We start from the raw sequence: 11,000 nt of genomic DNA, 5'->3' as shown, positions 1-11,000 counted from the left end.
GCAGCCGGTCCGCCTCCCTTCTTCATCGAGCTGGGCCCGCTCCTGCCACTTTGGGGAAGAGGAGCCGGCTTCAACGGATCGAAGTGCCCTCGCTTTTCTTGTCGGCTCTCAACCCCGGCCTGGAGAGACCGGCCCCGTGCCGCTGCCGGCGGGGGCAGCTCCGCCATTCCCGTGCCCCGCAGATCACGGATCATCCGGTTAAAGTCTCCGGGCAGCCTGACCCGGTGAACCTCGCCGTAAGCCCCGGTGGCTCTAGAGGGACCAGGGGCCAGGAAGGCTCCAGCTGTGGCTCTTTGCCGGCGTGGCACGGACAGGGGGTCTGCCCGCAGGCTCCGAGGAGGAGCCCGGAGGTGCTGCCAAGCCACGCGGTGCCCGTTTCAGCCGCCCGCCCGCAGGGGTAAATCCCCTACGTTGCTGCGTTGTAGCTGCGTTCTGTTGTTTACGGGCAACGCTCTCAGTAGTCCTTGTGCTAGAAATGGGGGCCAGGGGTGTGTTTCAGGTTCAGGGGGCTTTTGGCGGCGAGGGGAGGAACCAGGGAGGCAACACTTGGCACTTGCAGAGGTTTGCGGCAGTAACCAACGCGCACGCACGGCACCTTTCATCCCATGATCGCGGAGAGCTGGGGGGCTCACGCTCTCCCCCACGCAGCAACCCCCCCTTTTTTCTAATGGGAAGGACGTCCCTGAATTTTCACCCCGTCAAGCCAGGGCTTGGAACGTGAACCCGTGCCCCCATTTCCCACCCTGCCAGGACCCCCTCGGGGCGTCCCCGGAGCCAGGTAGGCAGCGGGGCTCCAGCCACTCCACGGCACTGACCTTGCTGGCTGGCCAGCGACTGCGGTTCAGTGTTCAGACTCTGCAGGTAGTTGTGGCACCGCTCCTTGTGCTCCTCCAGCGTGCTCTGCTGCTTGTAGCTCCGGCCGCAGTAGTTGCACTTGTAGGGCTTGCCGACAGTGGGGGAGGAGACTGCAAAACAGGCAAACCAGAGCTTGGCCGTAAGAACGGGCACGGTGCCCTCGCCAAAAAGCCCGGGAAGGGGCTGGGCGGGCGTCAATGGGAGAGATGAGCGGCAGGAATCGGTCAGCGGGGAGCATCGCGGCAGGGCAGAGACCCTCGCCATCAGCCCCCCCCGCGCCAGCCGGCTGTGCCGCAGGGGACGGACCCCTCTGGTGCATCTCGAGGAACGGTTTCCAGAGGTGGGAGCGAGAGCCAGGACCTGCAGCCCTCAGCTTCTGCCTCAGCCTTCCTCCCGACCACCATCTACCCCGCACGCACCCCGACCGCTCGCCTCCTCCTCGAACGCCACTCCACAGGGCTGCAGTTTGATAGACTGGGGGGGGGGGCTGCAAAAATAAATCATTGTTTGGCCAAATACCCAAACCAAAACGCCTCGGAGCCGGCTTTTACCCGCGCTCTGCTCCCCGGACAGTGGCGGTGCAGGTTTCTAGCAGCTCTCCGGCCACGTGGTGCGCCCCCGGATAAAGCCTTGTGCTGGAAGCCCCGATGGCAAAGGCAATATTTAAGGAAGGCAGCGGACCCCCCGACTTTTTTAAACATTTCCAAGTGTTTCTTCACCCTCCATTCGCCACAAAAAGTGCGTGCTGCCTCGGCCAGCGCTCGGTTGCTGTGTGGAGCGTGCGCACCCCCCCCCCAACCAAGATTTGTGAGAAAACACTCGCCAGACACATTTTTTATTCTCATCTCTCCCAATTTTCTCACTTCTGACAGAAAATCACCGAAGCCACCCAAGGTCGGCGTTCAGCCTCGCTGGCCGGCGACCGCCAGACAAAGGAGAATGGCCGCTGCGTGCCACCAAGCCGCCAGCGCTCGCCATGTTGTTATCGGCGTGCGTTAACCAGCAGGCGACTTACAGTGAAAAATCATGACACCCCCCCCCAAGGGGAGATTGTATCTCTGAACCCCAGCGCAGTTTCCACCACGCCGTGAGGCTGACGTCTGTGCAGGGGATGGGGAAGCGCAAATGCTGACACGGGGGTTTCATGCCGCTCGCCGGGCGATTGCTAATTAGGTCTAATCACAGCAGTACCTGGGCAGTGCAGCAGGCACCGTCCTTCGGGCACGGCGGCATCCTTTGGTCACAACCCCATCAAATAATCTGGGGGGGGTGGGGGGAAAGGGACCCCGGCTCCAAGGGATCTGCTGCCGCAGGGCGATCGCACTCCGATGCCTTTTGGGGAGGCAGCTCGTTAGGTGAGAAGGTGTTAATGGGCAAAAATGGCAAGTGCAGGGAAGCTGAGCTGAAGGGGGGGGTTCTGCAGCCCCCTGGGTGCCCCCAGGGCACTCAGCCAGGATGGGGAGCATGTGGGGCTACGCTCCCCTCTCCCCGGCCATCGCCTGTGGGTGCTCGCCTCCCAAAACAGGCGGGACACCAAAGCACAGAGCCACGCCACGCCAGGCAAGAGCTGGGGACGGCGGCGGCAGAGAGGAGCCCGAAAGCCCCCGGGCCCTTCCCCTCCAATGCTGCCCCACGGGGCGGGGAGGCTGGTTTCAGCAGCGGGGCAATGCCCCGAAATCGGCCGCTTTTGCTGGAAGCCGGAGCCGGTTGCCCAGGCTGCGTCACGTTCGCCCCGTCCAGCTCAGGGAGGAGCATGCTGCCTGCCGAGACCCGCCTGGACCAGGCTCTTTCTGTTCCTGCCAGGTTTAAGGGGTTGTTTTGGGGTTTTTTGCAGCTTGTGGTTTAACCTTTAACTGCTTTTTAAAAAATAAAAAAACCCCAACACACGCTGGCAGGCTGTAGGTGAATTCGTGTTTATCCCCCCCCCGGCCCCGGCTTCGTCACCTGGATTCACGCGAAGCGCTTTGCGCTGCGGCTGGGGGGCGGGGCCAGCACCTCCCCTTGCTTGTACCGGATCCCACCCGAACGCCACCCCAAACCAGCCCCAAACAGCCAGGAGACCGACGGGCTGCATCCATGCACGCCGTACCCCTGCCCTGTCCCAGCCCGGCAGCTCAGCCAAGCCGCAGGCAGATCCGGGAATCCAGGAGCCACCATGGATTTCACCACCGAAGCTCCGGGTTAGAAATCAAGCCGGAGGAGGCGATGACAAGCGCGAAGCTCCCCTCCCAGCCCTCCCCAGGCAGCAGCATTGTCACAGCACAGCTGAATATTGGTTTGCCCCCGTCCCCAGGGAGGCAAGGATGCCACCAGCCTCTGAGTACGGACGCAAAAATGCGGGTTCGGAATTCACTCCTCAAATCTAGTGACTGAGATGGGAGAGCCTCGACGCCAAATTCCATTACGCCCCATTAATCTCCATCACTTGTTCAGCTTTTAAAGTTAAGAGTTCCCCAAAAGGCTCGGGTTTGTCACTCCTAAACAAAACCGCCCAAACTCCCACGCGCATTTCTGCTTCACAAGGCCCCCCCGATAGCTGCGTTGGGGTCGGGGTTGGCTTTCCAAGCCAGGAAGCTCCGCACAAACACCCTGGAGTTACTTCCTCGGGATCCAGCCTTCCCCTTCCCCACCTCAGCCCGTGTTTCGGGGCTCTGGGGACAGGCACAGGGGGACAGCAGGACAGGGGGGTGCCTGGGACCCGGCCACCACCTAAGCGCACTGGGACGGCTCCCCGGGGACAGGGCTGTCCCCCTGCCCACGCACCTCGGCAGCAAAGTGCTCGCTGCCAGCACCAAGGCTCCCCAAGGGCTCTGCCCACGCCGCGGCCGAGCCCTGCCACGGCGGTTTACTCAGTCTGTGCTGGGCTCCCCCCCTCGCAGAGGGTCACCTACGGCTGGGGGACGGGATCTTACGGCTGCTGCAGGACAAGGAGGGAGGCTCTGCCCTGAGCCGGGCTTTGCCTTGCTGTCAGTCGCTCTCCCTTTTACTCCTTAGCCCGTTCTTGGAAAACATCGCCATTTAAATGATATCGACCCCCCGACGCACACTCATGTCTCGGACGGACTTGGCCCGTCTGTCACCCAACGCGAGCGGGGGGCCTCCAGCGAGCTCCGCTTAGGATCCCTGAAGTTCTTCACCCACCTAACACCCAAAACGCGAGCAAGGGGGACGCTCTCCTCGCTTTCCCCACCAGGAAAAGTTTCTTCCGACCAAGTCCAGCAGACGGACAGGCTCCCCCCCCTCGACACAAGCCCCAGCTTCGTTTATTTACCGGGCTGCGAGGCGGTGAGGACCGAAAGGGAGGGAGGTCCCGGGGGAGCGGGAGCTCGTCCCAGCCGTCCCGGGTGAGGGCTGCAGCTTCTGATCTATTTCAGAGCATGGCAGCGTGTTTGATCTGGATTTTAATACCTCACTTTTTTGGACAGCACATCTTCCGAGATGAAAGCTCGGCGGCCCTCGTGGGGACAGCATGAAACGCACGCGCCTCTAGTTAAGGCAGAGGGAGGGAAAGCCTGGACCCGCCGCCTTCCACCCAGGCAGGGTAAGTACCAGGCTTTTGCCTGTGCGATCCACATTAAACGAAGGTTTTCTTAGTAATTAGCTCCCATAAAGACTAATTTTTGTTTGATATGTTGCGAGGGCTTGTCCCCATTTCTGCGTCTCTTGGCTGAAGGGTGCCCGGCGACCCTTTCCGTGCCTGGCAGCGGGGAGATGTCGGCGCAGCTCTGCCAAGGACACTCAGCCGGGGCGAACGCGGTGGACAGGCACAGCCCGGGGGGTGGAGGGGATCTCGACCCACGAGAGGAGGCAGGACCGAGGAGTCCAGAAACGACCCCGCAGCCCCGGGTCTGGACAGTTTGGGGTGCCCTGAAGCACGTTAATTAGGAGAAAAACCCCACACCCCAACACGGAGGGGACGGGGAGGGTTTAAACACAGCGAAGAACGGAGACGTTCCTAGCGGGACTCTGCTCCAGACACACCGCAAGATTATTTTTGTTCAAAAATCCAGGGGCTGTCCTGCTTCAGAGCACCCGGCCCCTGCCAAAACCCTGCGGTGCTGAAGGTCCCCGGGCAGGGGCTTGTCGGCGGCGGCCCGGCAGGGCGCAGAGGGTAGAGCTGCCGGCAAGGCGAGCTCGCGGCGGACGGGTGCCAAGCCCTCCACTCCGCCGCCCGGCAATTCCTCCCCGAGCTGACGCAGCGCTGCCCAAGATGGAGCGCGGCTCGGTGCCGGCCGCGCTGCTGCCGCTTGGAGCGGCTGGGGGCGGAGGGGAGGAAGACGGATGATGCTGATGGCTCCAGACTGAAGGGAGAGCTGAAGGCCTCCAGGCAGGGCGACCGCAGCTCAGCTGGTCCCAGCAGCCGCTGCGGTGCTTTGGGGGGAGCACGGCTGTCACCGGAGCCTGGCTGTCACCGGAGCCCGGCTGTCCTCACGCTCCGAGCGGGGCGGGAGGAGACGCACAGGCTTTGGAGGCAAAGGGGGTTTGCCTCGAACTACTGCTTTCTTGCCTTCCCCCCCCCTCTTAAAGATAAGGAAAAAAATATGGGGAAAGGATTTCTTTGGCATTTCTCCTCACTACCGGCCCAGCGGGAGGCAGCAAACCTCAACTCCCCCCCCAGGGCAAAGCCAACTCTTCCCCAATCACCTTGGTACCAGAAATGGCACCCGCTGCCGTGGCCTGGCCGGGCTGCAGAACCAGACAAGAGACCAAAAAAGTTTTACCCTGAGAAGCAGCTTTGTCCCTTGGCAGCGGGAATGTCCAGGGACGAAATAAGAATGGATGGGGAGCTCCCACAAACCCTCGCGTCAGGCGAGAGCCAACAGCCCCGTTCCAGGCTCTGGGGGTTAAACCGCCCTGATCCCCCCCTCCGGCATCTCCCAGACGTGTGCAGGGGGGCGATGATGAACTCCCAAAAGAAAGAGCAAAGTGGGAAGATTCACCCACAGCAAGACGGGAGCTTAAACCCAGGGCACCGCACCGTCCTACTGAGAAGGGACAGGGGAGAAGCCTGACAAAAATTGGGGCTCTTGGGCCAGGCTGAGGGGGGGAGAGCGGGTTTGCAGGGCTCCTGGGCAGGGCTGTGATGCGAACAGGCTCTTGAGAGGACGGGTTTCTTCCCCCAAGGAAGCGCGGGGGGACGTGAAAGGTTAGAGCCGCAGGTGTTCGAAGCCGCCTGCATGAACTTTAAAAGCGCCGGCGGCGGCAGCACAGACACACACAAATCAAGGGAAAACGACCACAAAGCAGGGGGGCCGGCCGGCCCCCGCCAGCCGTTACATCACGGAACCGGAGGGTGAAAACCACATTTCAAATGTCATATTTAAAAAGGACAACGTCAAAACAACAGGCAAACAAAGCCCCTCGGCGCTCGTCCTCCCCAAGGCAGGGCACACCCAGGGGTGGGACCTATTTTGCCTCAATCACATCTATTAAACATTTATCCTCCTGAGACAGAGATGCAATAACCCCCCTGGAACCAAGCAGCACCAAGCCCCGCAGGCTTCCCTCGCATCAGCGGAGTTCCCAGGCCCTTAACCACGCCCCCCCCCCCCCGGGCTGACGCTCGCGTGCTGGGAGCTGATACGAGAGCAAGTTTGGCTGCCATCGTTTCAGTGCTCGAGGCCGGTGCCTTTGGATGCTGGGCTCAGATCCCTGGGATTGTACCATGACCGTGTGCTCCCTCCCTGCCTCCTCCTCCTCCCTTCCCAGCCCGCGGCCCGAGCTACCCACCGGAGTGCGTTCGCAGGTGGCCGGTGAGCGCGTCCCTCCTGCGGCAGGCGTAGTTGCAGAAGGGGCATTTGAAGGGCTTCTCGCCCGAGTGCAGTTTGATGTGACGCAGGAGGTTTCCTTTCTGGGTGAAGGAGGCTCCACACTGGTTGCAGTGGAACGGCCTTTCTCCTGCAAAACCGGAGCAGCGGGTGAAACTCCTGCTCACAGGCACATTCCGAGCCTGCAGAGGAGCAGCTCTCCCAAGCAACAGCCCGGGAGAGCAGAAGTATCCACAGGATCAGCAGTGGCGAACATGGCTTTCCCAGCTCCACCCACCTCCCTCTGCCTTTCCTCACAAGCATCTTCTGGCCCCCATCACCGGGGTCAGCACCTTGGACCTGACTCCCATCTCCCGTGGCCTCCGTGCCCACCAGCCGGCGCACACTTGCCACCCAGCCTCAGAAATTTCCTTCCCTTCAGCCCATCCCACCCCTGCCCCGGCAGCGCCGCCGGCCTCGGGGCTGCCGCTCACCAGTGTGGCTGCGCTTGTGCACCATCAGCACGTTGGGGCCGATGCACACCATCCCGCAGATGTCGCATTTCAGCTTGCCGTTGGGCAGCCGAATGCCCCCGGGGGAGTGCGGCTCCTGGCCCGTCCCGTCGCAGTAGCCCAGGGGCTCCGAGAGCGAGTCCTCCACGATCACGCTGTCCTCCTTCTCAAGCATCCGGTCATCCTGTGACAGCAGCCGGCTGGCTTCCTCATCGCTGTACATCTCCACCTTGATAGAGTTTGCTACGGGGAGGCAGAAGGGATAACACGGTCAGCGGAGGGAAAAAACCCACCTCTTAAGTTAAAGAAGTCAGGAGCGTGGCGCAGGCAAGACTCACTCCTAAAAGAAATACTGCGATGCGTTAGGTGATTGGTTTGAGATAAACATGCATCCTCTTATTTTGCTGACTACTCAAGAAGAGCCACCAAACAGGGATCGCACGAGCTTATGGGCTGGACGGCTCGTTTGCACACCCCGAAGATCCCCGCTCTGCATCCCGCCAAGGAAAATGACAGTTAGCTCCCTGGATTGAAAGGCAGAGGGGGAAAGAAAAAACTCTCGTGCTTCTAAAGGACTTTGGAGGAAGCAAAGACACTGAATTTTGACTCTCTGAATCAGTAAAGGCTCAACATCCACTGGCACAGAGAGCCCAACTTGAGCCCCCTTGGGTCGTTGGCAAAAGAAGCCATCGCTCCACCCCAAGTTTTCATCTTTGCTACAAGACGTGGGATCATCAGCTGCCTAGAGGCAGAAAAAAAGAAAACACAGAGGACGGTGCTGCCCGAAACCCGCGCCCCTGCCCCCGGCACGCTGATGGCTGCTGCCCTGGCCGCGGGCGGGCTCCCTGCGGGCAGCTCTGCCTCTTCCCCTTCCCTCAACTGCCAAAGAGGCTGCAGGAATGGCAGCAAGTGCAGGGAGGGGACGGACACGCGGACACCCGTGGGGTGGTGTTTGGGCACCGAAAACCCAGAGCGAGCTTGTGCGAAATTAGGGAAGTGGACGTGAGCGATGCCAGGGACTGGGGGAAGGTCCCACAGCCGAGGGCTGGCGACTCCCAGGAGCAGCCGCCCCGCGGCGTTTCGGGTCCAGACAAGAGCAGAGAGAGGGCAGGAGCCGGAGGAACCGCGCTGGAGCAGCCCGGGATGGGTCTCCCCGCCGCGGGGCGGGCGCTGCGCTGCAGCAAAGCCCCCGGGTTTCCCTCCCCGCTGCTACCTCTCCTTCCTCCTGCAGCATTGGGAGCGGAGGCTGGAGAGGGGATGCGCCAGCCCTGACCTACATTCCCGGCTGCTCTAATGATCTGTGGAATGCCACAAATCAAACACTCGACGGCGACCGCTCCGCTCCCTCCGCTGCCAGCAAGCTGCAGCCCTGCGGGGACCGGGAGAGGGAAGGACGGGGGAAACCTCTCCCTCTCCTCCCTCCACTACCTCCGGATGAACTTGGCCACCCAGATCCTGCACGCTTCCTCCCTCGGCCAAGCGTCGGAGCAGTCGTCCCACCTCGCGACGCCTGCTGTACCCTCTGCTCAAGGGAGAACTGCTGCTGGGACACCCTCAGCCTCGGCGAAAAGTCACCCGTTCGGAGAGCCAGTCTTTAAACGATCAAACTGCAAAGTGTCCTCCCACTTGAAGCCATCACCAGCAGCTGGGAGCGAGAGGGAATCCCCTGGGGAGCCTCCCCGGCCGGGCGCTGGCCGCCCCTCGGCCGATCGCTCCGGCTACCTGCTTCCGTAGCCCTGGTCCTGGCAGGCCAGAGGAAGATGACGATGGAGCAAAGTCAAACCCAGGTCACCCCCATGGCCACGCACCAAGCCCATGGGCTTAAACAAAATATTTACAGAGTCCCATTAAATATCTGATTCTTATTTCTTCCATTTAAAGCAGGAGGCTCTTCCCAATCCCTTAAGAGGAGAACTGTGGGGGCTGGAGGAAGCTGAACTTTAAATACACAAAGGAGCCTCTGCTGCTGCCCGGAGGGTAGGAGATTGCAGAGTCCAAGCTGCCTTGCGGAGACGGGCGTGAGAACGGCACCAACGGAGCACAACCACACAGAAACCCCAGCAGCGTCCAGATCTGGTGCTGACTCGACCCCTGGGGCTCATTCAGCTCTTTGGGAGAGTGTGAACGCTCACCCATGGCCCGGGGCCACCAACGGACGCGGCGTACCAGCTGAGGGGATGCAAGAAAGCCTTGGTAACATCCCCGGTACCAAACCAACCCGGAGGATTTGACCTTCAAAACCTGGGGGGGCTCTGAACAAACTCGCACATGGGCTGAGGCAGGGAGGAGCCTTCCCGGCGGGCGTTCGGTCGCTTACCGGGCGAGGAGGGCGCGTGGAGACGGCTGCAGCAGGGCAGTCCCGGTCCTGGGGAGACCCGCACCTCCCACTCCCCTGGAGCAGGCAACACGCGGCCCCCGAGGAGCCAGGCCACGCGCTTGGAGAGGGAAGCTCCTCTTCCTCACCGCCTTCCGCAGGGTAGGCAGGAGGGCTCTGGCTCTTCCCCAGAGCTAGGTACAGCTTGGCAAGGGGGGATTAACGAGGAGCAGCAGCACGGAAGCGATTCATCCGAGCCTGCGTGAGGTTTATTGCCGGGTGAAGAGCCCAGGAATTCTGGCTCCCGCTCCCCTCCTTCCCTTCCTGGACCCTGGCAGCAGACAATGCTGCCTTCCCAGAGAGGCTCCAGGCAACGTGAACTGCGCTTACACCCGGCCTTGGCAATCGGAGGTGGCCGGTGCCACCACGCTCCCCTGGGAGCGTCCAGGAGACCCAGCGCAAACAGACGCCTCCGTGCACAAACACGAAGGGAAAAGCTCCCCCCTCGCTGGCGGGAGCTGCCTGGATGAGTTGACGTTTGCTGCTGCACTTTGATTTTCTGGTTGGGTCTGGGTTTGGTGTGGGTTTTTTTGTTTTTTTTTTTGTTTTTTTTTTTTTTTTTAGAATTTAGTCCCAATATTTCTAGCACTTAGAATCTTTCCTCTTTCCTTTAAAAACTTCACTTTCCCCAAAAGGAAAGCAATCATCTAAGTAGCTCAGTGCCATTTAAAATAAACTGCAGCTCCTGTACTTGATCCTTGTTCCTGTCTTCATCCATCATCCCATGATGCCACACACTTCACCTGAAGTACTGTCATGGCCCTGGCCTTTCTTCCAGTATGTCTGATCCCCTTTTCTGCTTTAAACAATCATCTAGCTTTTCAGCACTGCAAGGTGCTAATGCTGAAACTAATCATTTTGCTAGCTTTAGAGAGAGAAAAGAGTGTGTTCCAGCTGATAAACACAATTTGGGGCCTGCTGTGGAAGTCTGCTGTTTCTTGGAAACTTGCTTTTGAGGACACAGTTACCTAAATCATGACTTTGAATCTACAAGGGCATGCTGTTTCTTGTTCATGCTTCTTAATATTACCTGGGCATCCAGCAACTATTTAATTTCTCCCCCTTCTCCCATGGCAATGTAATTATGCTGCCAAACTTCTAGATTTTGCTGTACTAGGTGTCCCTTAGCGGCACCGCTGCTGTAGCAGTGGCACTCTTACTGTTATCCTCCTTCTTGATGCTGTCTTTCTAGTTAAAAGGGGCTCCCTTGACCATACCAACTGATCAAGAACTGAATGTACTGCAAAATGAGGTTGGTTTGTCTAGTTTTTTACTGGATCAGAGAAGTCGGAGGAAGTCTGCAATTACTGACCTCTTTTCAATGTCTTCAGTGAAGATTTTGCCAATATGAAACAAGTGGTAAGGACAAAATTTTTTTTTTTTAGAAAGGCCATTTATCAAATGTGTTAATATCTATGCCTATGTCTTATTTTTAACTATCCCAGCCAAAACCTGCACAGCCTGTTCTATGTGCTTTGTTCTTTCCTGTTCGAAGCCTGTTTTCACTGTAGA

At 59.6% G+C, this 11,000-nt stretch overlaps 1 protein-coding gene across 1 annotated transcript in view; it reads right to left on the bottom strand.

The window, feature by feature from the left end:
* Positions 1-9,530, bottom strand: part of LOC104135959 (zinc finger protein Eos-like) — a gene marked incomplete at its 3' end in the record, with an annotated part of 20,403 nt that extends 10,873 nt beyond the window's left edge. Inside the window, exons 1-4 of the mRNA XM_035889375.1 lie at positions 9,432-9,530; positions 7,097-7,357; positions 6,586-6,753; positions 816-965 (exon numbers count right to left, since the gene is read on the bottom strand). Of these exons, the coding sequence (XP_035745268.1) occupies positions 816-965; positions 6,586-6,753; positions 7,097-7,337 (559 nt within the window). The remainder of the gene's footprint in view (positions 1-815; positions 966-6,585; positions 6,754-7,096; positions 7,358-9,431) is intronic.
* Between the last annotated feature and the right edge of the window lie 1,470 nt (positions 9,531-11,000).

The sequence above is a fragment of the Egretta garzetta genome, unplaced genomic scaffold, assembly GCF_000687185.1.
Source record: "Egretta garzetta isolate BGI_Z169 unplaced genomic scaffold, ASM68718v1 scaffold1112, whole genome shotgun sequence".
In the NCBI taxonomy this organism is placed as follows: Eukaryota; Metazoa; Chordata; class Aves; order Pelecaniformes; family Ardeidae; genus Egretta; species Egretta garzetta.
The sequence above is the reverse complement of the archived record's forward strand: the minus strand, read 5'-3'. Positions and strand labels throughout refer to the sequence as shown.